A 23,356-nucleotide genomic window follows, 5' to 3' on the forward strand; every position below is an offset into this window, starting at 1 on the left:
CGAAAAAATTATATATTTTGGTTTCTCTTATTTAGTAAAAAATTTATAATAAGTTATAAAAAAGTAGAAAAATAAATAACTTAAATTCTAAAAATAAATTACTTTCAGTAAAAAACCAAAAAACCAAACATCACCTTAAGGCTATTAGTTCTTAGAAAATTTGAAGAAAAGAAAATAAAGAAAAAAAATGAAAGAAAAAAAATTAAATTCAATAAATTATTTTTACTAAATAAATTTAAAATACATAAATTTTGAATTATATTTTATTTTATTTTTTTGTATTATTTCATATTTTTTTTATGAGAAAATCATTTTTTTTACCATTTTTTTTCCTTGATCTTTTTCCAGGACTAAATATAGCTTTAATGAATGTAAAATTAACTTTTGAGAAGAAATATATGTAATCCATCCAAAGATGTCACACAACCACAAAAGGAAAGCTTTATAAATTATTATATGATTAGACAATGGAGAGGAAAGGTCAAGAAAGAAGTTAGCAAATTTGATTTAAGGATAAAAAGTTCAAGAAAGAAATTAAGAAAATTTGACTTCAAAAGTTGTAAGTTAGATCACGGTCTATTTACTAAAGAAAGTGACAAACCATTAATTATTTTTTATGTCAATGATTGAATGATATTTTCGTCAAATATTGTTGCAACTAACAAATTTAACTCACAAAAGTGTACGAGATAAAAGGTTTATGTCCAAATAGATGTAGGTGGTATTTGTTTTTTAGTTTGATATAAATAAATCAAATAATTTAACTTTTTTTATTGAGTTAAAAATAATCAGTTAATATCAACCAATATTAATAAATCGAATCTATTAATAATAAGTACACTTTAATTATATTGATTGATATTAACAGATTATTTTTAAATGGATAATAAAACTAAATATTTTAACCTTTTTTTATTCAATCAAAAAACAAATATGGTTGTAGTCTCGGATGAAATGTGTGATGTAAAATAATTTTTTTTAATAGTATTATGTGGAGAAACTTTTGAAGAAATTTCATCTTTTTTACTTACAAACCTAGGAGCACATCTTTGGATCCTTACCATAACCTATTACTAAACGAAGGTAAACTAGCGACACAAATGTACAAAGTTAATGTATATAATTGATTGTACTAAGTTGAAACAATATTTTTAATGCATAATTTATGGGTAAAAAAAAAAACTTAATAGAATTCTTAAGTAATTGTTTGATAACTATTTTTAAAAACAATTTCGAAAATAAAATTTTTGAAAATTATTTTTTGATTTTTGTAAAATAAAAGTCTGCTTAGAAACCTAAAATATTTTTAACTTGTTTTTAATAATTTCATATCAAGTGTTTTATTTTTTAATCATTATACTTATTTGTATAATTATTTTTTAAAACAACCCTTAAAAAATAACAGATAACAACTAAAAGATTTTATCTGAAAACTCCATTTTGTTAATAGTTTTTTATTGTCAAATGTGTTTTTTATATTTTTTATTTTGTAAAACAGAAAATTGTTCTAAAAAATAATTGTCAAATAAATACTAAATGTTTGGTTTATGAGAATTTAAAGAAAAATGTAATCAAAAGGGGAAAAAATAGATTTAATAAATCTAAATCTAACTGAAATTTACATTTATAAACTATATTTTAAAAATCTTTTTATTAAAGATAATCGTAATACTTTTAAAATTTTAGTTAAATAAAAATTTGACAACCATTTACATTTGAGGGTTTGCGTGAATTTTTTACTTTTTTGAGATACACCTAAAAATAAATATTTATGTTCAAAAATGTAATTATTATATGTAAATTTTTATTTCTTTGAAGAAACAAATGAAGATTCTTGGAAAAATTTTCAATTCCAAGCTAACAAAAATAAAATTATTTTTAGATTTTTACAATGATGAAGCTTCATGAAAAGTGAGGCCTTCATTTCAGTCATTTTAATACTAATTATTTTAACGAAAATAAATGGAAATAACTTAACTAATAAATAAATAAATAAATCATACTTTCAATCTAGTCTCTATCTTATTCGTCTTTATCTTCGATGAACAAAATTGTCTAGGCTTCATATGCTGTGGCATTGAGTCTATTAATTGAAAAAAAGACAGCATCTTAATTGGCACGCTTCCTCATCGTTCTTCCATCACTTCGCTTCCTCCTTCACATCAAACAGCTCATCTATTTCTAGAGTTTTGCGTATGATCAACTTCCACATTAATTTTTTTTTTTAATTATTACTATAACAAATTTAAAAAAATGTTTATTTTCTCCATGCATTTGTCTCATCACCTTTTAATATATATATATATAAAAAGTAAATATTTTATGGAGAGAAATGAAGAAATTGTGTACTTAGCAATGTCTTACGTGTTGCTTGTTCCTCATACTTGTCCAATGGGTTATGATTAAACCCCAACTTCCTTTTCCATACGGGTGTTTGCGTTCAATCTTGTGCTACAATTTTGTACGGACGTGGGTATTTTCATTTTTTGAGGGAAAGGTTTGGAACAATACCTATATGTTGGATGTTTATATACGATATGAAAATATCAACTTTTTTTTTTTTTTTAATAATTATCCTTTTTTTTGTTTTGGATTATTCCAAAATATTATAATTATCATTCATTGTGGAGTGTACACGTAATTTCTCATTCTGACTTAATGCCTTAATAAAATAAAAAATAAAATCTTAATCGTGGCTCTTAAAAAAATTTTAATTGTAAAACACAGAAATGAGTAAATGATCTTTTTCAAAATTTTCATAAATAAGTATTAATGTACTTTTGTAATTTTTTTTATTAAGTTATATTTAATTAATGATTATTTGAATCTATTTAGAAAAATAATTTTCATTACTTAAAATCATTAATTATAATTATTTTTTAAATAAAATACAATTTATTATTATTATTTTTTATTCCCATCTCACATCCAAACTTTTTTTTTTTTGGAAAAATAATGATGATTATCTCAATTAATGATTTTGAATGGTTTTGGATAGGGTTGATGATTTTACGATTTATATTAGATTAATGGGGAATAGATAAAGATATAAAGATTTGTGATAATATGAGAAAGATGTGGGGAGGTATTCATAATTCTTAAAAATTCGTACCACGCCAAAGGGGTGGAGCAAAGTTCCAAACTTCCAATGTCTACGCTCCAATGATGCCGCGGTCTTATCTTGACATATCACGATCAAATCAAAAGCAAACGAATTCTAGGACCCATTCTCCACGTGACACGTCGACATCCATGGTGTGCTGAATGTTGTTAGATGAGGACGAATACAGAGGATTATAACCCTAGTGAGTGGACCTTTCGAAATAAACCAACCACCCTTCAACGCTTCCCTCAACCCAATACAAGAAGGAATCGGTTGCCTTCCTCTCTCTGCAGAGTTCCTAAGCATTCCTTCCACCCTACCCTTGCGAAAAGGTAAGTCTTCCTTCCCTGCCCTTCGATTTCGATTCTGCTTCGTTTGTTTTCCGGGAAATCGTGGAATAATAGAAGAAACTGAAAAGTTTTCTTGCTATCCAATTCCACGATCGTTAGGGATTTTCTTCTTCTTATTTGAATTCTTTTATTATGTCGCTCATAGTGTTTGATTGCGGTGTTATGCTTTTTCTGCTTTGTTGGTTCAGTTTGATTTGTTTTTCATTATTTTTCTTTTTTCCTTTTTTCCTTTTTTTTAGCGATATTTTTATTACGTATGTAGATGACCGTAGTGTTCTCTGTCCTATTGGGGTTTCTCAATTAATATCTGTTTCGCTTGGTTGCATAGAAAGCTGAGAGGAAGAAAAGAAAAGAAAAAAGAATTTTTAATTTGTTTATGCTGTTTGGCTTTCAAAATATGGAAAACTCTCCTGAATTAACCAAGTAGTTTTGTTGGTTTTGGTGCTTGGAGATTTTCATTCTCTTGGATCTCAGATGAATCCTCTGTTTAAAATTTTCCTTTTTGTTCTTGTCAAATAAATAGCACTTAATGGTTTTCACTTTCCAGTGATCTTATCTCATTTTGCAAATCATCAAAATATGAAAGGTTAACAGGGCTGATTTTAACTAATTCGTCTAGAGCACTGACTCCTGGATTTGTGTCGCCCTCCTGCATGGCTCAGTGAGAGGTGTCCAGTCTTGTTCATCAATAAAATGAACTAAACTTGAGCCAAGATCCAAAACTACCCCAAGCTTGTTCATTTAGGACTCCGCACATAGGATGTATGTATGACATTAGGGATTAGGCTTGGGGCTGATAATGAGCCAACCAGCCTTCTTAATTAAATACTGTGTTCAACTCTTGAGTTTCTTGTTCGAGTTCAAATACCAGCCTAAACAAGCTGAGATCAAAATTTATGTTCTAACCTCAATGCTTAGCATCTAAGTTTGAGCAAATACAAGGCTGGGCATGAACTTGCAATTCTAGCATAATACAGTGAAAAACTTTGCCCAAATAACAGCATGTAAGAGAAAATAGAAAATATATTGGATACACTTCCTTTTTTTTTTTGTTTCTAAAAAAAAAAAAAAAAAAAAAAAACCTTCTATATAAAAGTAGGGCATCTTGTACAAAAATCACAGATATACAAATCATTTTAAAAAAATTTAAAATTTGAGGTAGTAAAATTTTTTTTGATACCTGAATTTTTTAAAACTGTTTTTAAAACCATTACTTTTCCAATGTAAGTTTCTAAAAGTTACTACTATTTTGTGACTTTAAAAACAAAAATTAAAAAAGTGTATCCAAACGAACACTTAAATGTAATTGTCATTTCTTGATTCCTAATTGTCCATATGATGATACTTTCTTTTCAATAGCATTATCATAACTCTGAAGCAATTTTTTTACATAATATTTGGTATTGCAACATACTTAGCTGTAGGATTGTAATTTACAGCACCTCACATCAAAGTAGGCTTCAATCGTCTCTTGAAAATAGGAAGTGAGGTGTTCTGTATGCATTTTAGCATTGATTACTACTGCTCAGAATTATCTTGTGCTGGTTGCTGCTTTTTCCCTAGACTTACTAAATCCTCCTCTGGATCAATAATGATTGAAAAAATTACAAGATTCAGCCAATTTTACCACAATGATATTGTAATATTGGTGGTTGGATGGCTATCTCTTCAGGCATCATGGGCGTGAGAGTGGGGCTCTTATTTCTTGTTGTGTTGGGCATTAGCTGGGCCTGTGATGCTAGACAATTGCAGACCTCTGATTTGTCTAGTAAGAGCATTGGGTTCTCTGATTTTTCAGGTAATTCTTTCAACTAATTCCAATGGTGTTACTTTATTTTCTTCTATAAGAATTTGTTCTGAATATCATTGCCTAACTTGATAATGTTGTCCTACACAGTTCATATCCTCTTGTCCGATGTATATGACATAAAAGTAGTTTTGGCTTTCTTTTAAAAATTCAGGATTTTGATAGGTTGGCACAATTTTTAATACCATTTTGAGACCTGGAGATGCAATCCTTGACTTTTTCTTGCGACATGAGACAATTAGGGGGATCGTGCACATTCTCTGTGCTTCTCCTTATTCCCCTGTCTTCATGACCTCTTTTTCTGACTGAAAGATTGTGGGGTGGGAACCATATACGCCAGTACTCATTTTGGTCCTGGTACATGGGTGACAGAACAGATTCTCAAGTATAGAGGCTATATTTCCTGCATTCTAAGTTGTTTGTTGACCTGTCCAAATATTCTACTTCATAAAGTGCATGTTATCATCAGGATTGGTTGAAACCCAGCATATTACCTTAAACAGTTGTATGCACATTTTTTGAAATGAGAACCGTATTCCAAAATGTATTCATGCAGATCTTTGAGCTTATAATGTTCCATTAGGAATTTAGGACCCTAATGTGCACTCTTATATGGTTGGAGGGGCAATGCATTTTTTAATATTGTAATTCAAGCTAAAGCACCTGCTATGCTGGAAGCCAAAATAATAAAATGTGCTTTCCTGTTTCAGTTGTGCTGATGAATTCCCTACCAAAAGAAGGGGAAGCTCTAGCTTTGGAACCAGATGACGGGAATGAAAATGTATGCACCATGTGCGAGAGGCTTATTACTGAGGCGCTTGATCTCCTTGCTGAAAACAGGACCCAGAAATTGATCATTGAAATGCTTCATGCTACGTGCTCTGAAGTTCAGTCTTTTAAGCAGCAGGTAGTTACTTCCTGTAAGCAGAGTTGAGTTTGTTGTTTAAGCTGTGTAATTTCTGTCAGTGACAGAATTACTTATTCTTTTACTTCCCTATCACCATTGTTTTTCTTTCATTTGTCTGATTTTAATCTGTATATTCTGTGCGTCTTCTCTATGAAGTGCAAACACTGATAAGTTTGTCACATGCAGCTGATCCCAAGTAATTAGGACTAAAGACTCAGTTTAGTTGTTATCTTTAATTGCACAAATTCAAAGTATCTCTTTGATTCGTATTGACAATATTCATTGTTTGGCAGTGCATCACTTTGGTGGACTATTATGCTGCTCTCATTTTCTCCGAGCTTGCCTTGATTACACCTGGTAATTTCTGTGAAAAGGCCAATCTCTGTGGACCGACATTCACTGCTGGACAACTCTATCAAGACAGCTGTGTGTTTTGCCGTCATGCTGTTGATGAAGTTCTAATTAAGTTGAGAGATCCTGACACACAGGTTTGTACTTGCAACTTCAGCTGACCATAAGGAAATATAATAAAACAACTCTTGCTATTTGCAGCTGCATATATTTATCTCATTAGACCTTGCCTTCTGGCTCAGTCTCCAACTCCAAAGTGCAAAATGGCATTCAGTTTTTCTCTAAATTGTGGGGACAAGTCTGACTATTGCTAAAATATAGAAAGTATTATACTGCGAAGCTTACATAAAAATAAAATGAAAAATTTGCAGCTTACTTCTGATAGGCAAACAAATCAAATAATCTTATTTTATTTTATTTTTTTTCAGTTGGAGATACTTGAGTTGCTTCTGAAAGGTTGTGATGCTGTGGAGGGCTTGGTGAGAAAGGTGAGAACAATTCAGGAATTTATGCTAGACTATAATTTCTTACATGTTAACAAACTACCCCTTTTCTATTTCTATACTTTCACCATGATTTCAAAGCAAAGAGATTTCAATAAATGGGTACATCTAGTTAGTCGACCAATAACAGTGTCGGATATTAGATGATTTCATCATCATTCTGCACTCTAAAATTTGGACTGCCACTGCCCATCTTGTTGATCCAAAATATCAGCATTGAGATCAGATAATCAAGAGTAAAAGCAAGAAGGAAAATTGAAGAAAACTATCACCTTTCCTGCCTGGTTGAAAATTTTTTGGTTGTGAGATGTCTGGGAAGATGAAGTGGAACAGCCTGTTTGCCTGTTTGATGATGAGAGGAACATTACATAATTATTCTTAAATAATTCTTTGGTTCTCTAATATTTTAAACTCTTTCTGCAGTGCAAGAGAATGGTGTTTGAGTATGGGCCAATAATCCTCAACAATACGGAGAGGTTTTTAGAAAAAAATGATGTATGCACCACAGTGCATGCCTGTGGTGTGCCCCCAGCTGCTAGCGTTGAAGAAGCAGTAGCTAAAGTGTCGGACTCTTGAATATGATAGCAAATTGTGCTTTGTAATACAGTAGTATATATTATTTGGCTTCCAAGTATTGGGGTGTGATGTAAGATTACCTATCACAGTTTGTGCTTCCCTGCAAAGTATTTGTTTCAAATTACTTCAATCTTAAAGTATTCATGAACTACCTTCGCCAATTATCTCACTCTGTATTTGGCACTTCATAGGGCTAATAAAAATAAAAATCCCCTTGGCAAATTTCGGGGAAGAATCTTGTATACATCTGTAGTGCATTATATTGAAGCAAAAAGCACGAGCTTGATTATGAGTTTCTCAACATTACCTACTGTTTTGATCGTATCAGCGCCATACTTGTTCCAGTGTTGAGTTCAGTCATCTCCAGGCCTCACATCAGATGATGGAGATGGAGATGGAGATGGAGATGGAGATGAAATTGCTTATCTTCGAGCGTCTGTTAAGGTGATGACAGTCGGAAGGAGGTATTACGGTGAGAATGTGGAGGAGGTGAGCAAGTTCAAGAAATGGTGGGAGAGGGCTTTCGGGTTGCAGGCTATGAAGTAAAAGTATTCGAATCTAAAGCTAAAACAGAAGTGAAAACGTGGTTTGTGCATCTCCTCGGTCAAGTTGGATTTAACTTCATTTGCTAATATTTTATAAGATTACTAAAAATTTATAAAATAAAAACAACAAAAATAACATGTAATAGCAATAACATGAAATTAAAAGTAGAAAATTACTTTTAATTTCACAAAATGAGAAAAGCTGGACTTGGAAGTTGCCAAAGCTCAACAAACTAAAGACGATAGGATGATGTACGAGTAGGACATCCATATTCCATAGCCCAAAGGTGAAAGGGAAGGAGGAAGTTTCCTCACTGCATTCACTGCAAGGAAGGAGTAAAGAGGGTGGTGCATGCATGTTAAAAGGTTTCCTTTTTGTAGAAAGCTGAGCAATGGTACCAGTGCTTCCTTGTGAAGCTTGTTGCCCACAAATCACAAGTATGGGCAAAAGGGAAATGAGTCTAGGAGTCTTTTGTTTATAATGTTTTGCAGCTAAATCAATACCTTACATGTAGTTTCAACCGTAAAATTGAAAAACGAAAGGGAGCCTATAATTTTATTTTCTAACCTGACCATATCTTGCATGGATGTTCCATTTATATGAGTTCCCATAATTTGATGTTATTACTCAAAAAAAAATTGCTTTAAATGCAATATAATAGTGAAAATTGGGGAAAATGTCAAAATTAATTGAGCATCTAAAAAATAGCATGTGCTTAAATTTGTGAATCATTAATGTCATATCATTCTAAACTTACAATAAAATAAAATAAAAAGTAACAAATAAAGTCTCAATTACCTCAACTTGGCTTTTTCAATAGTTTGATCAGCTCAGCCCAATCACCAGCCTACACAACCTGACCTCGTACTTGTATTAAGCTCAACGCTTAGCAAGCTTCAGTTAGTACTCGTAACATAATTCATCAAGAAACCAACCTAAATAACGGTAGAAAAACCAGAGGAAATTTTGAGAATAAGCAATATACTTGGAAGTGTAAATACTAAATGTTGCTTCTTCATTCCCAAATGATCCATAACACCAACCGAACCATGTAATGACAGTCTCCGGATTCATCACTAAAGACTAGAATGTTTCCTTTTCATTTGTAATTTAATGGGTTTCATGCCAGTGGAGTAGATTGATATGGACATACAACTATTAAAACTCAATGAGTGAAATATCTCACTAGTCTACCCAAAAGCTTATAAATCACACCATGTGTATGACGTGAAATTATATTCATGAGAGCTGAGATTGAATTGATTAACCCGAGCAGTCTATATAACAACATAGAAGCATACAATTCATGTTAGTTCTGCGTTGTTTCCTCTTTCTGAAGCTATTCGTTGACCTGAGAATACTTGCAGATTCAGCATCCTTAGATTTAGGATTGTATCATTTACAGGTACTCACGTTAAAACAGCTTTCAATTACTTATTGACTTGGAAACAACTCCTGCAGTTTAGAATTATTATCCCTGAGCTGGTTTCTGTTTTTTGCCTCAACTAATTACTAAATCCTCCTCTGGACCATTAGTGATTTAAACATTTATAAGGTTGAGCTAAGTTTACCATAAGGAGATTGAGATATTGGTGGATGAATGGTTGTCTCTCCAGGTAACATGGACGTGAGAGTTGGGCTCTTATTTCTTTTTGTATTGCTGGGCATTTGCTGGGCCTGTGATGGCAGATATTTGCTGACCTCTGATCCCTCTAGTGAAACCACTGTGGTCTCTGATTTTTCAGGCAAGTTGTTTAACTGATCCCAATGGTTTTATCTTACCTTTTTTCCATAGAGAAATTGGTTCTGAATGTGGAGTGCTCATGGTTTAATTTGGCAATTGTTTAGGCAGGATTCTGCCAAACTCTAGCATATTATGTACTAAAGTTTTTTTTTTTAAATGAAAATGGTATCTTGAAACCAGTTTCATGCTGTAGATCCTTTGAACTTGTAGATTTCATTGTAGACCCTAATGAGCACTCTCATATGGTTGGAAGAGATTATTATTATTATTTTTTTTCACTTTTCCTTTTTGGTCATAAATTTGAAGTGAATGTGCCAGCAATGCTGGAAGCCAAAATAACAAGATGTGTCTGCCAGTTCCAGCTGTGCAGATAGAATGCCAGAACAGAGAAGAGGAAGTTGAAGATTTGGATCAAGTTTTATGCACCTTGTGCGAAAGATTCACTACCGAGGCACTTGATTACCTTGCTGATAACACAACCCAGACAGACATCATTGATTTGCTTCACAATACCTGCTCCCAAATGTGGAACATGAAGCAGAAGGTAGTTACTTCCTGTGACTACAGCTGAAGGTTTTTTGTTTAGATGTGTAATTGCCTTCTGAAACAGACGCCTTTTTTCTGACTCCCCTCCCCCTCATTTCTCTTTTGTTTGTCTTATATCTGGTTTGTCCTCACTTCTCTGAATTGTGAACACTGATAATGGGGTTGAAGCATTAAAAAAGACATGATGCTCTCTGATTTAACAACGGGTATGATTCCAAATGGAGTGACCTGTAGGAAGGGAAAAAAGAAATAGAAAAAAAAATTCATGCAGCTGACCCCATTTGACTTGGACAAGGCTCAGCCTGGTTGGTTTCTTTTATTGAAAGATTCTAATTATCTTGTTTGATTTGGTTTGGCAGTGCATGGCTATGGTGGACTATTATGCTCCTCTCTTCTTTTCAGAGGTTTCCATGATAAAACCTGGTAATTTCTGCCAAGATGTCAATCTCTGCACGACTACATTCACTTCTCCACCACTCTTCCAAGGCAGCTGTGAGTTTTGCCGTCATGCTGTTGCAGAAGTTGTGGTTAAGTTGAAAGATCCGGACAGGCAGGTTTGTGCTGCCATCTTCTCCGAGTTCAAAAGTACCACCTAGCATTAAATTTTGTGTATAACTGTAGTGATGGCAAATATATATGGCTGTTGCCACAGTATACAAAGTTCCATATATACTAAGAAGCTTACTCATAAAAATAAAGAAAAAATTTGTAGCATGCAAGCTTACTTCTGAGTTCTGATTGGAGAACTTAGAATATAATCTTATTTTGGATTTTCATTTTTTTTCTAATTCTTGTTCAGGTGCTTATAATGGAGTTGCTTCTGAAAGGCTGCGATGCTGTTGTTGAGGGCTATGTGAACAAGGTGAGAACGATTAAAAGAGCTTCAATAAATTTCAGAACTATTTATTAAAGCCGAAGGTATTAGCTATTTGTTGGGTCGAAAACTTGGGCTATCTCATTTGAAAATGAATTGACTTTTTAGTCAGGTAAGACCAAAGCCTTGGGCCCAAGAAGATGAATCAAAGTGACAGCGACGGACCAATATGGATAAACAATTATGCTGCAATAATCATAGAAAACAATTAGCTTTTCAGCCTGGGAAACATTTTGTTTGTATGTGTGGAAAGATGGAAGTTCATGAAAATGGCTGACGAATGCTCAGATATTGTTCTTTATTTCTTTTCTAATATTTTGAACACTTTGTGCAGTGTAAGAATATGGTTTCGGAGTATGCGCCTCTGGTCCTCACAAATGCGGAGCTCTACTTAGAAACAACAGATATATGCAACACACTCCATGCCTGTCATGTGCCCACCATCAGTACCCACCAAGATTGACTTCTGCTGTCCGACTCTTGAATTTCTTACTCTTCAGTGGCTTAAAGTATATGTACTTTTACGATGCACCGGGGCTTTGTTGAAAAGTTCCTGTTTCAAATTATAGTAAGCAATATTGTAATAAGGAATCTATCTTCACTAGATGATCTGGCTCTCTATGTTTTCAACTTCAAGGAGCTAGTGGGAACTCTGAAAATTGCAAACCCTTTTGATTCCTAATCCTATTATTTCAATTACATTGAAGTCAAAATATTGAGCTTTATCTAATGTTGTAGACCTTCCAGTTTATCCTCATAGCACATGTCATACGAGGTCTGAACTTGTAATGCTTTCTATTGTTTCGAGCATAGTTTCATAAGACTGAAGTCAAATCCGGTGGTAATCGTCCATTACTTAACACCAAGCTTCATTCTTTCACCAGGGTATTCATGGTAGATAACTAAAGAACCAGACCTAAGGAGCTGTATCATAGATGTACAACGAAGACAGCCCTAAAAATGTCAATTGAAAAATGCGGTGTAGAGCAACAAAAGCTAAGGTGGGGTGAGGAGATCTTGTAGGCAGAGATTGTGAAGAAAATTTTAATTAACTTGTCCCAAAAATTTTAGACTAGTGGTGCATGTAGAGGAATGGAAGAGAAGAGATTCCAAAATTTAGTGTACAATAGATAATGGGTTTCTTAAATGGTAAAAATCATTTGAGTAAAGATTAATAGGACTTGGAAAAATTAGTTGAGGGTGTTTTTCAATCCAAACTTAGTGTTGGAATCCAACTAGTATACAATAAGTAAACAAAATTAGGGTAAAATAAAAATGAAAGGTGAAAAAAAAGGATTTTTTAAATAGAGAAGATGGAGACAACTTTGATATGAAGTGTAATGGATAAAGGTTATGTGATAGGTACAAAATTTGCAAAAGTAAATAGACTTTTTTTACAAAAAAGAAATTAGAAATTGAAGTTGAATCAAATTTTGTGATTTTTAGATAGTAATTATTATAATAAGAATTTTATTAAATATGAAATAACTTCTTTTTTAAGTCAAAAGAAAACTTACATATTAAGCAATATTTTTGTGATTTATGTTAAATTCTTTTTTAAATCATAAGATTTTTTAATAAAATGATCGAATCATTTACTTGAGCTTATAAAAGACATTTTGGTTTATCATAAGCCATCAAAACAAAACGTGATAAGAAAAATGATTGTTCGAAAACAACATAATTTCAATTGTAAAAATTTGGGGCACTTTCAAAAAAATCATTGATTCAGAAATACTTAGCAAGCAAGTTGCGTGGTGGATAAGGTAAGTGCCACAGATTTATTTTATATATGTCCAAGTGCTCTTTTTTTTCTCTTCACATGGAAAATGGAATCTGGCCTTATTCTTAATTTCTTATGGATTAATTGGTTTTATTCTGCTATGCTACTTCTCGGACGTGTATGATGGGCTGGGAAAAAAAAATAGAACTTTCCCACTTTGTAGGATTGGTTTTAAGTTAATCTTAATATAACGAGTGTTTGTATCTTTAAATCTTTTTAATTAAATGTGGTTCCTGTATTGGTTCAAAAAAATTCCCCTTCTTCTTAAAGGCTTTTAAAATATGTTTGACAATAATTTTAGAAAGTATTTCTAGTATTTTTAACACTTGAAAATTTTTATCTTTCAAATATTAAAAATGTTATAAACACTTCTTATAATCACTGTCAAACACACTCTTAATCCTACATAGTTTGTAAAAATGATTTCTTAATCATGTTCTCGTAGAAACGAACACTCATGTTCTCGTAAATACAAGATATCGTCTTTGAGAGAATACGAAATGATTAAATATGTAAGTGGGTACATAGGTATTCGTGTTCAAAAGCTTTATCAATTTCAAGTCTTTTTAAAATAGTTTGCTAATTCTTAATAAAATATAAATCTTATCAACTTACTATTTTTTTTTTCAAAAAATAGCAAAATATAATAATGTATTGTACAATCTTATCTTTAAAATAATGAATGTTATAATCCAAAGGATAAGATGATTAGAGATCAATTCAAGACCAACCCATGTGAGATTTTTCACTAAAAAGTACTTCTAAAATTGTATACTACTTAATTTACATTAAATAAAACTGTACTTATTATATCTTTCATCACTCAAAACATGTCTAAAGCTTAAGTTTTAAAAATTAGACAACAAAACTATTTAATCTCCTAAATTGCACCATGTGCTTCAAGGCCAACTTGCTTCTTTAATAAACCTAATTGCATTTAATAAAGTTTTAGCTTTGTGGTTAGACGAAGCTAAAACTAATTGCTCCTAAATTAAAAAGACCTGGCGAGGCCTTGAATCAAGATTCAAATGCAGCCCGATCCTGTGGTCACGTGCAAAACCCCAAATCATTCAGTCTTCCATATTATGTTGGGCAGTGTGTGTGGAAGGTGCAGTTGCAGTCCTAATCCCTACTTTATAGACTCTTTGCCTTATCACAAACCGACCCATTTGAACATGAATAAATAAATAAATAGAAGATTTTTAAGATTTAACCTTAATTCTCTTATCCTCGTCATGATCACACTACTACTAATAAAAGAAAGAAAAGGCAAAGTAGTGGAGATGTGGAGAATGGATATTAAATTGATACGAAAAATCCAACGAAGCATACAACATCCGTTCGTAGGAGGAAGTTGCTCCGAATTTTCCTTTTCACCTCACCCTTACATTCACATGAGTAAAGGCTGGAGCTTGCGGAGGACTACTCTTCCGCTATCTCCCTCAAACCACTTCCACTTGTATATGCGTGTGGCTCGTTTTGAATTAGACCCTAGCGTGTTTCTACATGAGCATCATTGTCGCTAGTAAGAACTAAAGAATGGACCGGCATGGGCCTCTGTTGCAGGGTAAAACTAGGGCTGAGCGGCCGTGCCCATTGCTTGGGCATGAAGCTTCTTGATGGCTAGCTAGCTTTAATGGCACTGTGCCCAGAAAGGGAAATGGATTTTGGAGTATTGCAACGTGTCAGCATCCACTCCACCAATGGCTCATGGTACATGTGCTCATTTTGTTTGGTTGGGAAATGTTTGATTAAATGGTACCACAACCTTTCGAATCTGGGTCTCTTTTTTTTCTATTTTTGAACTCGCATGTGTAATGCATGACAAGCCCCCAAGCCAACACCTCCAACGTGAGTTTCAGCATTTCTGCCCAAAATATCAACTCTCGGACTTTGTTCTCTTCCTCAAACCTTCATTCTCCTTATAATGATTTATCATTAGACGAGTGGCTCGATTTAGGAACATTAAAGAATTTCACAAACAACTTCTATAATTTTTTTTTATTTTAAAATGTTTTTATATGTAATTAAATAATCTTTAAATTACTTTAAGAGCAAAATAAACAAATAAAACTATTAAGTATTAAGGGTGTCATTAAGTTTTCAATTTTAAATCAAAATCAAAATCATCAATCTTATACCTTACGAGAGAAAGACATTGACATTCAGCTTCATTATCAATCTAAATTTTAAGATTTTTTTCCTTTCCTTCCATTAATTACTTGTAATTTAAAAGTGAAATATTAATTTTTTGGGCATGTTGAACAAAAAGAATAAATTACATCTTATTTTAATCATAAAATTAGAAAATAAAGGAAAATTCTAGAATTTAACACTAAAATCTAATTATATGATTATATCACATGACATATAATAGGACACATAAGAAAAAAATGGGAAAAAAAAAAGGATAATCCAAAAAAAATAAAGGAGAACGAAATACAAATTTATGAATTTTCCTTTTTATTGATTAGTGGCATACCATTCTCAAATTTTAATATCATCTTCCAAAAATCTTAAATCATGAAATCATTATAAGTTAAATCATGAATCATGACCTTTCATATTAAAATCATGTACATCAATCATGACCTCTCATCCCAAAATCATGATTCCCTCTTGGCTAGTGAGGGTAACTTCGTAAATTCATCCCGAGCATACCAAAAGTAAAAAAAAGACAAAAAAAAAAAAAATGTCGTATCTGCGTGGCGCAATCAGAAGTACGCTCTGAAACGTGTATGGCTAAAAATGCAGTTGACGCTTTTCAGACATGACGGCAGAGAGAAGTTACAGAGAAGGCCCGACCTTCATACGTGTCGACTCTACATTGGAGAGACTGGTAGTTAATGAATAGTGGTTGGTGAAAGGCAAGTGGTGGGTGAAATTCCAATTAGTATATGTTTAGAAACTCCCTAGCCTAGTGAACCTTAGAAAATGACTTGACTTTTTGTGCCTCATCAATTTATTATGGATTTAAGGTAATAAATTAATTTTACCTAATGTAATATTATATTTTAAATTGATTGACTTGTTGTTAGCAAGATTGGATCGATAAACAAATGAAATAATTTTAATTTCTGTTTAATGATAGGCTTATTTTAAGACACGTGTAAGGATATAAAGTTTTATGAAACATGGAAAAATTGGGATGAAATTTTGCATGATGGAGGAGGTGGTCCCACTCGAATTCATCACAGGGAAAAGAAGGGTATGGTATTTTATATAAACCGGCGGTAGGGTTTCGGCCTTCTAGAGTTGGGATTCGGGAATATGTTTTTCTTCTACAGGTTTGTACAGTGGCAGTGAGAAAAGTTGTGTTTTTTCGTTGAAGGTACTCTCTGATTCCATGTGATTCCTCTTCTTTTCATTAGGTTTTTTTTTTTTTTTTTTCAGATCTGCGTTACTGTTTCTTCTTTGATTACACTGGCATATATACGTGTTTCCTTTTCATTTTCCTCTGTTTGTTTCCCTAGAAAATTCAGGAAAATAGATTCAGCAAGTTTTTGTGCATCTGCATTAGCTTCTCAGTGAATAGGATTCTCGGTTTTGCTCCGTTGTTGATTTCCGGTTTTTGTTTTTATTTGTTAGTCATGGAACGTAAAGTATAAGGGTTTGGGTTTTGTGCTTTGTTTTCTTTCCGTCGGGTTTCTCAGCAACCAAACGGAAGTATTTTGATGCTATTTTCTGCATCTGTATCTTTTGTTGTTGAAGGGAGATCTTCTTCTTCTTTTTCTTCTGTTTCTTCCTTTCTTTTTTTGGTTATCAACCTAAAGCTTTGTTTGGTTGCTGAGAAAACGAATTTTTAATTTTATTTTTATTCTCAGATATTTATCCTTGTCTGGAACAGAAACAAAACCTCGGCCCAAATGAAACATGAACCTAACACAACTTGGCCTAGTTGTAGTCTGTTTGTCATTTTCTGGAAATCGGAGATAATATAACATTGCATGCAATATTTTTATTTTTACTAGTTTTCTCTGCAACCAAACACAGGTTATGATATAAAATTTCAAACTGAATTTCTCCTCCAATTGGTTTATTTTATCATCCTATTTATAGATGTGAAATGATATTTATATTTGAATAAATAATGTCCGTGGCGCATATAACCTTATTTTATCTTTATATTCTATAAGTGTTTGATAAGAGATAGGGATTAAAAATTTGTAGAAAGATAATTTTGTCCAAAAATGTCATGTTTTAAGAGATAAAATCAATACTCCGAATTTGAATTTTTAATACCTTTTAATCACATACCCTTTTTTTAATAGGAGTTTTATTAAAAAAAATTAATTAATTTTTATCATAAATAAAGAGTAAAAAAAAAAAAAAAAAACATCTATGTCTTACATCAAAATTCTCAAAGTATTCCGGCAATTCTTGAACATTTTTCACTTTTTTCATCTACTGAATCTTGCATGCAATTCAGTGAACCCTGAGTTATTTAATATTACCTCCAATTTTAGGAGTAAGTCCCAAATGATTCAGGCAGTTACAGTATGAGAATATATGCTATTTAATTTCTTCATGTCCTCTGCTTTAAGCAAGTACAAATTTCTTCTTAAATTTTCTGTAAATTATTCACATTATTGCAAAAAAAAATGATATTCCTGCTATGCTAATGCTCAATAGAATCCCGAACCCCATGTTATTCACTGGGTCATTAGGAGACATTTTAACTGGTATTATGACTAGAACTATAGGCTATAAATGAACCTTACGCCTTTTGTTTGAGAGTTAATTCCATGTCAGGTTCTATATTTTAGGCATATGAAGGAAGTTCTCTAATTTCAGAAAAATGTATGCCTCAAACATGAACTCATTTTTCTATCTTTATTACTTTTTCAGGGGAGCCGATCATACATTTTCTGGTGAATTGAAAGTGTGACAGAGTATTACTCTCTGTCTGCTGTTCTGGTTTAGCCTTCTTCATCTTCTTCAGTATTCTCTGGGTCATCCAAAAAAGCAGGGAATGCTGAAACATGTGCTTAACAGCCTAGAATTCTTTCCCTGCATTGGAAACATAACTCACAGCACATTCCAACTGCGTCTTCAAATGCCCTGTGCGGTTAGAGATCACGTGGAACAAGTACTGAAACACGACTTCTGCGAAGGTGGTTGAGTTCTTATATCCGTGAAATACAGTCCTGCCCCATTGGACCTCTATTTGTGTAGACTGCATTAGCAGGAGAAAATATCATATTGCTGTGTGCTGGGTTTTTGAACTTGCAATGGAAAATAATGGGAGTATCCTGATGCAACGGTATGAATTAGGGAAATTATTAGGTCAAGGCACCTTTGCCAAGGTCCATCATGCCAGGAACCTTAAAACTGGCACCAGTGTTGCCATTAAGATAATTGATAAAGAGAAGATTTTGAAGGTTGGGATGGTGGATCAGATTAAGCGAGAGATTTCTGTAATGAGACTGGTTAGACACCCAAATGTGGTAGAGCTTTATGAGGTTATGGCCAGCAAAACGAAGATTTACTTTGTCATGGAATATGCTAAAGGAGGGGAGCTCTTCAACAAGGTAGCCAAAGGAAAGCTCAAGGAGGATGTTGCAAGGAAATATTTTCAACAGCTGATCAGTGCGGTTGATTTCTGTCACAGTAGAGGTGTTTATCATCGGGATTTAAAGCCAGAAAACCTTCTACTGGATGAGAATGGAAATCTAAAAGTTTCAGACTTTGGACTGAGTGCCCTTGCTGAATCTAAGCACCAAGATGGGTTGCTTCACACAACCTGTGGAACCCCCGCCTATGTTGCTCCAGAGGTGATCAATAGGAAAGGCTATGATGGAGCCAAAGCTGATATATGGTCATGTGGGGTGGTCTTATTCGTTTTGTTGGCTGGCTATCTCCCATTTCATGATTCAAATCTGATGGAGTTGTATAGGAAGATTGGTAAGGCAGAATATAGATTCCCTAACTGGTTCCCTTCGGAAGTACGAAGGTTGCTGTCAAAGATCTTGGATCCAAACCCAAAGACTAGGATTTCCATTACCAAAATAATGGAAAATTCTTGGTTCCAAAAGGGTCTTGATCCTGTCCTGAGGATCACTGAAACAGGAGAGAAAGAGCCAGCTGATCTCGAGGTTGAGGCTGTATTTGGTTCTAATGAGAGTGCCAGCACCACTGCTGAGGCAAAGCAAGAATTGGCGACGCTTAGTAACTTGAATGCGTTTGATATCATTTCCTTTTCAGCAGGGTTTGACTTGTCTGGTTTGTTCGAGGAAAATAAGCAAAAGAAAGAAGTGCGATTTACATCTAGGCAGCCAGCCTCAGCCATCATCTCTAAACTGGAGGACATTGCTAAGCGTTTGATGCTGAAGGTGAAGAAGAAGGATGGTGGGTTGTTGAAAATGGAAGGTTCAAAGGAAGGCAGGAAAGGCGTCTTGTCCATTGATGCAGAGATCTTTGAGGTGACTCCATCTTTTCATTTGGTGGAGGTGAAGAAGTCCAGTGGGGACACGTTGGAGTACCAGAAAATAGTGAAACAGGAGATAAGACCAGCTCTCAAGGACATTGTGTGGGCATGGCAAGGTGAGCAGCAGCAGCAGCAACAACAACCAGAAGAGCCAATGCCCCTATTGCAGCCCATCTCACCTCCAGCTTCATAACATGTGAAAGTATCTTACTCTTAGTTGTAATTCTAATCTGTAAGTTTTAACGTGGTTTCTCCTATAGATATAAATGAAGTGTTTGTTGTTGACATCATTACTGCATAACGTATTTAAAGTTTCTCAGTTCACATATCACGATGGTTCTATTTCCTTATCCTCAAGCCTTCAGACGATGGATGATGGCAGAATACAAACAGTAACTTAAATACTCTAGTTGTTCACAAGAATGGTGGCTTGTAACGGTCCATCAGATTAGTGACAAGAACAACTGATTGAGAGACGTTAAAACAGTAGAAGAACCTGCTATTATCATCGCCACATCTAGAGGTGAAGAAGACCTGTCTTCCCGATGTTGCCTAATATAGCTGATGCAAGTCTGCAACAACAAGAACAAGAACTAGAGCTTTCGCCGTACAGTTGAGTTCAATTTTGGGTTTTTCTCCTCCAGATGGATTACATATGTGAAGTTCCCCATGGCCTAGGTTGAATTCTTCCTTTGCACCTTCCACTACAGTACCAAAGTGGGTGCACATACGAGTTTAAGACCAAATAATATATTTGTAAAAAAAAATGATAAGAATAGTATCCATTTGAAAATATTTGTCAAAGTAGTCTTCTTTATCCACGTAAGCATCCACATGGATTTTAAGTGTAAAGAACCACAGTTGGTGACTATGGTTTTAGTACTTACAAAAATTTCCTTAAAACCACAGTTACAAACTGTGGTTTTACAATTTCTCTTAGAACCACAGTTACTAACTGCGGTTTTAAAAGAAGTTTCCTTAAAACCACAGTTACAAACTATGGTTTTACAATTTCCCTTAAAACCACAGTTAGTAACTGTGGTTTTACAATTATTTTTAATCCGTTCTCATTTTAATGGTGTTATAATTTTAATATTATTTTTAAAATATTTTTTTATCAAAACAACCATAAAACCACAGTTAGTAACTGTGGTTTTACTAATGGTGTTGTAATTTTAATATTATTTTTAAAATAATTTTTATCAAAATAACTATAAAACCACAGTTAGTAACTGTGATTTTACAATTATTTTCAATCCACATTTATTTTAATGGTGTTGTAATTTTAATATTATTTTTAAAATATTTTTTTATCAAAATACCCATAAAACCACAATTAGTAAATGTGGTTTTACAATTATTTTCAATCCGCATATATTTTAATGGTGTTGTAATTTTAATATTATTTTTAAAATATTTTTTTTATCAAAATTACAATTATGTTGTAATTTTCACAAATATTTTTAAGGGGACTCATGTATAAAAAAGTATGGGATTTTAGAACTTTGCTTTTCACAAATTTTTTTGTTACGAATGTTTAAAAAAAATATATATATATATTATCTTTATTTTTTCATATTTTCCTTGAAATTTTGAGAAAATAATTTGGTCTACATGCATTCCCATAAAAATTTATATATTTATAGTAAATAAAATATTTATTTGTTTTACAAATATTTTCACATATGAACTAAAGAAAATTATTTATTCATATTATTTTTAAATTTTAAAATAACTAAAGAAATTGTTTATTATTTTAAAATTTTATCTTTTCATATGAAAATTAATGCCAGTGATTATGATTTTAGGTTATTTATTATTAAGTATGATTTGAACTTATGTCTTGGTTAAAATATATAATTTTTTAATTATATGAAAGAAAAATAGGTAATGGTTGTAATAATTTATTTAGTTAGAATTTTTTTCATTTAGACTTTAGGATGCATTTGAGTTTTATTTGTTTAAATTATCAAGGAAACATGTGAATAACATAACATCACTAATTTGAATTACAACACCATTAGTAAAACCACAGAACATGTGAATAACATAACATCACTAATTTGAATTACAACACCATTAGTAAAACCACAGTTAGTAACTATGGTTTTATGGTTGTTTTGATAAAAAAAATATTTTAAAAATAATATTAAAATTATAACACCATTAAAATGGGAACGAATTAAAAATAATTGTAAAGTTAGGAAATTGTAAAACCACAGTTTGTAACTGTGGTTTTAAGAAAACTTCTTTTAAAACCGCAGTTAGTAACTATGGTTCTAAGAGAAATTGTAAAACCACAATTTGTAACTGTGGTTTTAAGGAAATTTTTGTAAGTTCTAAAACCACAATCACCAACGGTGGTTCTTTATACTTAAAATCCATGTGGATGCTTACGTGGATAACGAAGACTACTTTGACAAATATTTTCAAATGGATACTATTCTTATCATTTTTTTTTACAAATATATTATTTTGGTCTTAAACTCTGCACATACCTCCAAGCTTTTGTGGCCGTTGTTTAATCTAAACTATCCAAAAAAGAAAAAAGGAGTACACGCCGGTCAAAAAAGGGTGTACTATGTTGTGTTATAATTGATAGAATTTTTAAAATTACAATAAAAGAATATTGATTTGTAATTTTTAACATTATTAATTTGTTAAAAATAAATAGCAATATTAATTTCTCCATATTCTCACAATATGGGGATTGTTTTTAATTTCAAGAATTATTTGTTCACTTTAAATTATTGATAGAAAACTTTTAAATAAATTATAAGATTATAAATTATTATAAATATGCATTATAAAATAAATAGCAATTATTCTTTTAAGAAATTTTTGTTGTTGGATATTCATTTTAGATATATGCATTTTTTTTATTACAATTTTTTCCTATAAATAAAATCGGTTAGAAAGAGATAAGTTCCTAGTCAAATATTTTGTTAAAAAATTTATGTTTAAACAAAATGCATGAGTTAGAAGAATGATTTCCTCAAATATTAAAAAAATAATATGATTTAATAAAGAAACTTTCTTATCTTAACAATTAAATCTTCAATTTTGAATTGTCTTTATCACCACAAAATTCTTCTAATTTCTTCATTTACCACTCAATTCTCAACCCTTCTCCTTTGGCATTCTCCATTCAACTTTATGTTTTTCATTTTCCAAACTACTTATGATTTTTAATTGGTTGGTAGATGAATTAAATAATTTTTTTAATTTTTTTTAGTACATTTAGCAAAAAAAATTCTTAATTGGTACAATTGGTTATCATAAATACTATTTTTGGTATATTTTGGTAAGGCATATTAAATTTGAAAGCTTCGCAAATGAAAATTTATTTGTGATGAACAGGATAAAGTGGAAACATAGGATTGTATCCATAATACTAATTTCAATTGTATTTTATAGGAATGTTGGACAAAATATTTTTGAAAATTCATTTGATTTTTTTTAGTTGAAATACCAATAAAAATAGTTTACATTTTACATTTTTATAATTTTAAGATTTTTTTAAATAAAAAACTTCAAATACCAACAAAATAGTTTGTAAAAACTATTTTCACTTAGAATTGATAGAAATTATGAGGGGCAAAAAAACTTCACATTCTTTGTACTCTTCAAATCTTACATATATATATATATATATAATTGAAATAGGAATAAAATAGTTTTGTAATACTATTGTAAGTTTTGAAAAAATAATATCAAACTTAAAAAATAAATTAAATTGAAAAGGATACAAAAAATGTGAGGAGAGTATCCTTACATTCTTCATACCTTCCAAATTATATATTTTTTTAACTTTAATATTTTTTTTCACTTGAAATGGG

General features: G+C 32.0%; 3 protein-coding genes and 1 long non-coding RNA gene across 8 annotated transcripts; 3 read left to right on the forward strand and 1 right to left on the reverse strand.

Annotated features, from left to right (window-relative positions):
* Positions 1 to 3,219: 3,219 nt before the first annotated feature.
* On the forward strand, positions 3,220 to 7,841 carry LOC100248250 (uncharacterized). Of its 2 annotated transcripts, XM_002268545.5 has the most exons (6): positions 3,220 to 3,435; positions 5,126 to 5,251; positions 5,971 to 6,167; positions 6,461 to 6,655; positions 6,947 to 7,006; positions 7,445 to 7,841. In XM_002268545.5, exons 2-6 carry the CDS (start codon positions 5,131 to 5,133, stop codon positions 7,595 to 7,597), a joined length of 726 nt encoding a protein of 241 aa, XP_002268581.1. In that variant the 5' UTR covers positions 3,220 to 3,435; positions 5,126 to 5,130; the 3' UTR covers positions 7,598 to 7,841. The 2 variants fall into 2 exon arrangements, with proteins under 2 accessions (XP_002268581.1, XP_059594944.1); XM_059738961.1 differs by having other exon boundaries at positions 3,303 to 3,435; positions 6,947 to 7,841.
* On the reverse strand, positions 7,095 to 8,560 carry LOC109123019 (uncharacterized). The gene is made up of 2 exons (XR_002030638.2): positions 7,905 to 8,560; positions 7,095 to 7,363 (listed from the first exon to the last, which is right to left on the reverse strand). It is a non-coding gene; the product is annotated as an uncharacterized LOC109123019 (long non-coding RNA).
* Positions 8,561 to 9,404: 844 nt separating this feature from the next.
* LOC100255017 (uncharacterized) lies at positions 9,405 to 12,032 on the forward strand. 3 transcript variants are annotated; one of them, XM_010655052.3, is made up of 6 exons: positions 9,405 to 9,548; positions 9,760 to 9,888; positions 10,244 to 10,431; positions 10,793 to 10,987; positions 11,233 to 11,295; positions 11,642 to 12,032. In XM_010655052.3, the coding sequence occupies exons 2-6, from the start codon at positions 9,765 to 9,767 to the stop codon at positions 11,768 to 11,770; spliced, it is 699 nt and encodes a 232-aa protein (XP_010653354.1). In that variant the 5' UTR covers positions 9,405 to 9,548; positions 9,760 to 9,764; the 3' UTR covers positions 11,771 to 12,032. The 3 variants fall into 3 exon arrangements, with proteins under 3 accessions (XP_010653354.1, XP_010653353.1, XP_002266541.2); XM_010655051.3 differs by lacking the exon at positions 9,405 to 9,548 and having other exon boundaries at positions 9,578 to 9,888; positions 10,250 to 10,431; XM_002266505.4 differs by lacking the exon at positions 9,405 to 9,548 and having other exon boundaries at positions 9,581 to 9,888.
* A 4,102-nt stretch (positions 12,033 to 16,134) lies between these two features.
* Positions 16,135 to 19,807, forward strand: CIPK07 (CBL-interacting protein kinase 07). Of its 2 annotated transcripts, XM_010655027.3 has the most exons (2): positions 16,135 to 16,421; positions 17,939 to 19,807. In XM_010655027.3, the coding sequence occupies exon 2, from the start codon at positions 18,322 to 18,324 to the stop codon at positions 19,708 to 19,710; it is 1,389 nt and encodes a 462-aa protein (XP_010653329.1). In that variant the 5' UTR covers positions 16,135 to 16,421; positions 17,939 to 18,321; the 3' UTR covers positions 19,711 to 19,807. The 2 variants fall into 2 exon arrangements, with proteins under 2 accessions (XP_010653329.1, NP_001268154.1); NM_001281225.1 differs by lacking the exon at positions 16,135 to 16,421 and having other exon boundaries at positions 18,322 to 19,710.
* The last annotated feature ends 3,549 nt before the right edge of the window (positions 19,808 to 23,356 follow it).

This window comes from Vitis vinifera, chromosome 8, assembly GCF_030704535.1.
Source record: "Vitis vinifera cultivar Pinot Noir 40024 chromosome 8, ASM3070453v1".
In the NCBI taxonomy this organism is placed as follows: domain Eukaryota; kingdom Viridiplantae; phylum Streptophyta; class Magnoliopsida; order Vitales; family Vitaceae; genus Vitis; species Vitis vinifera.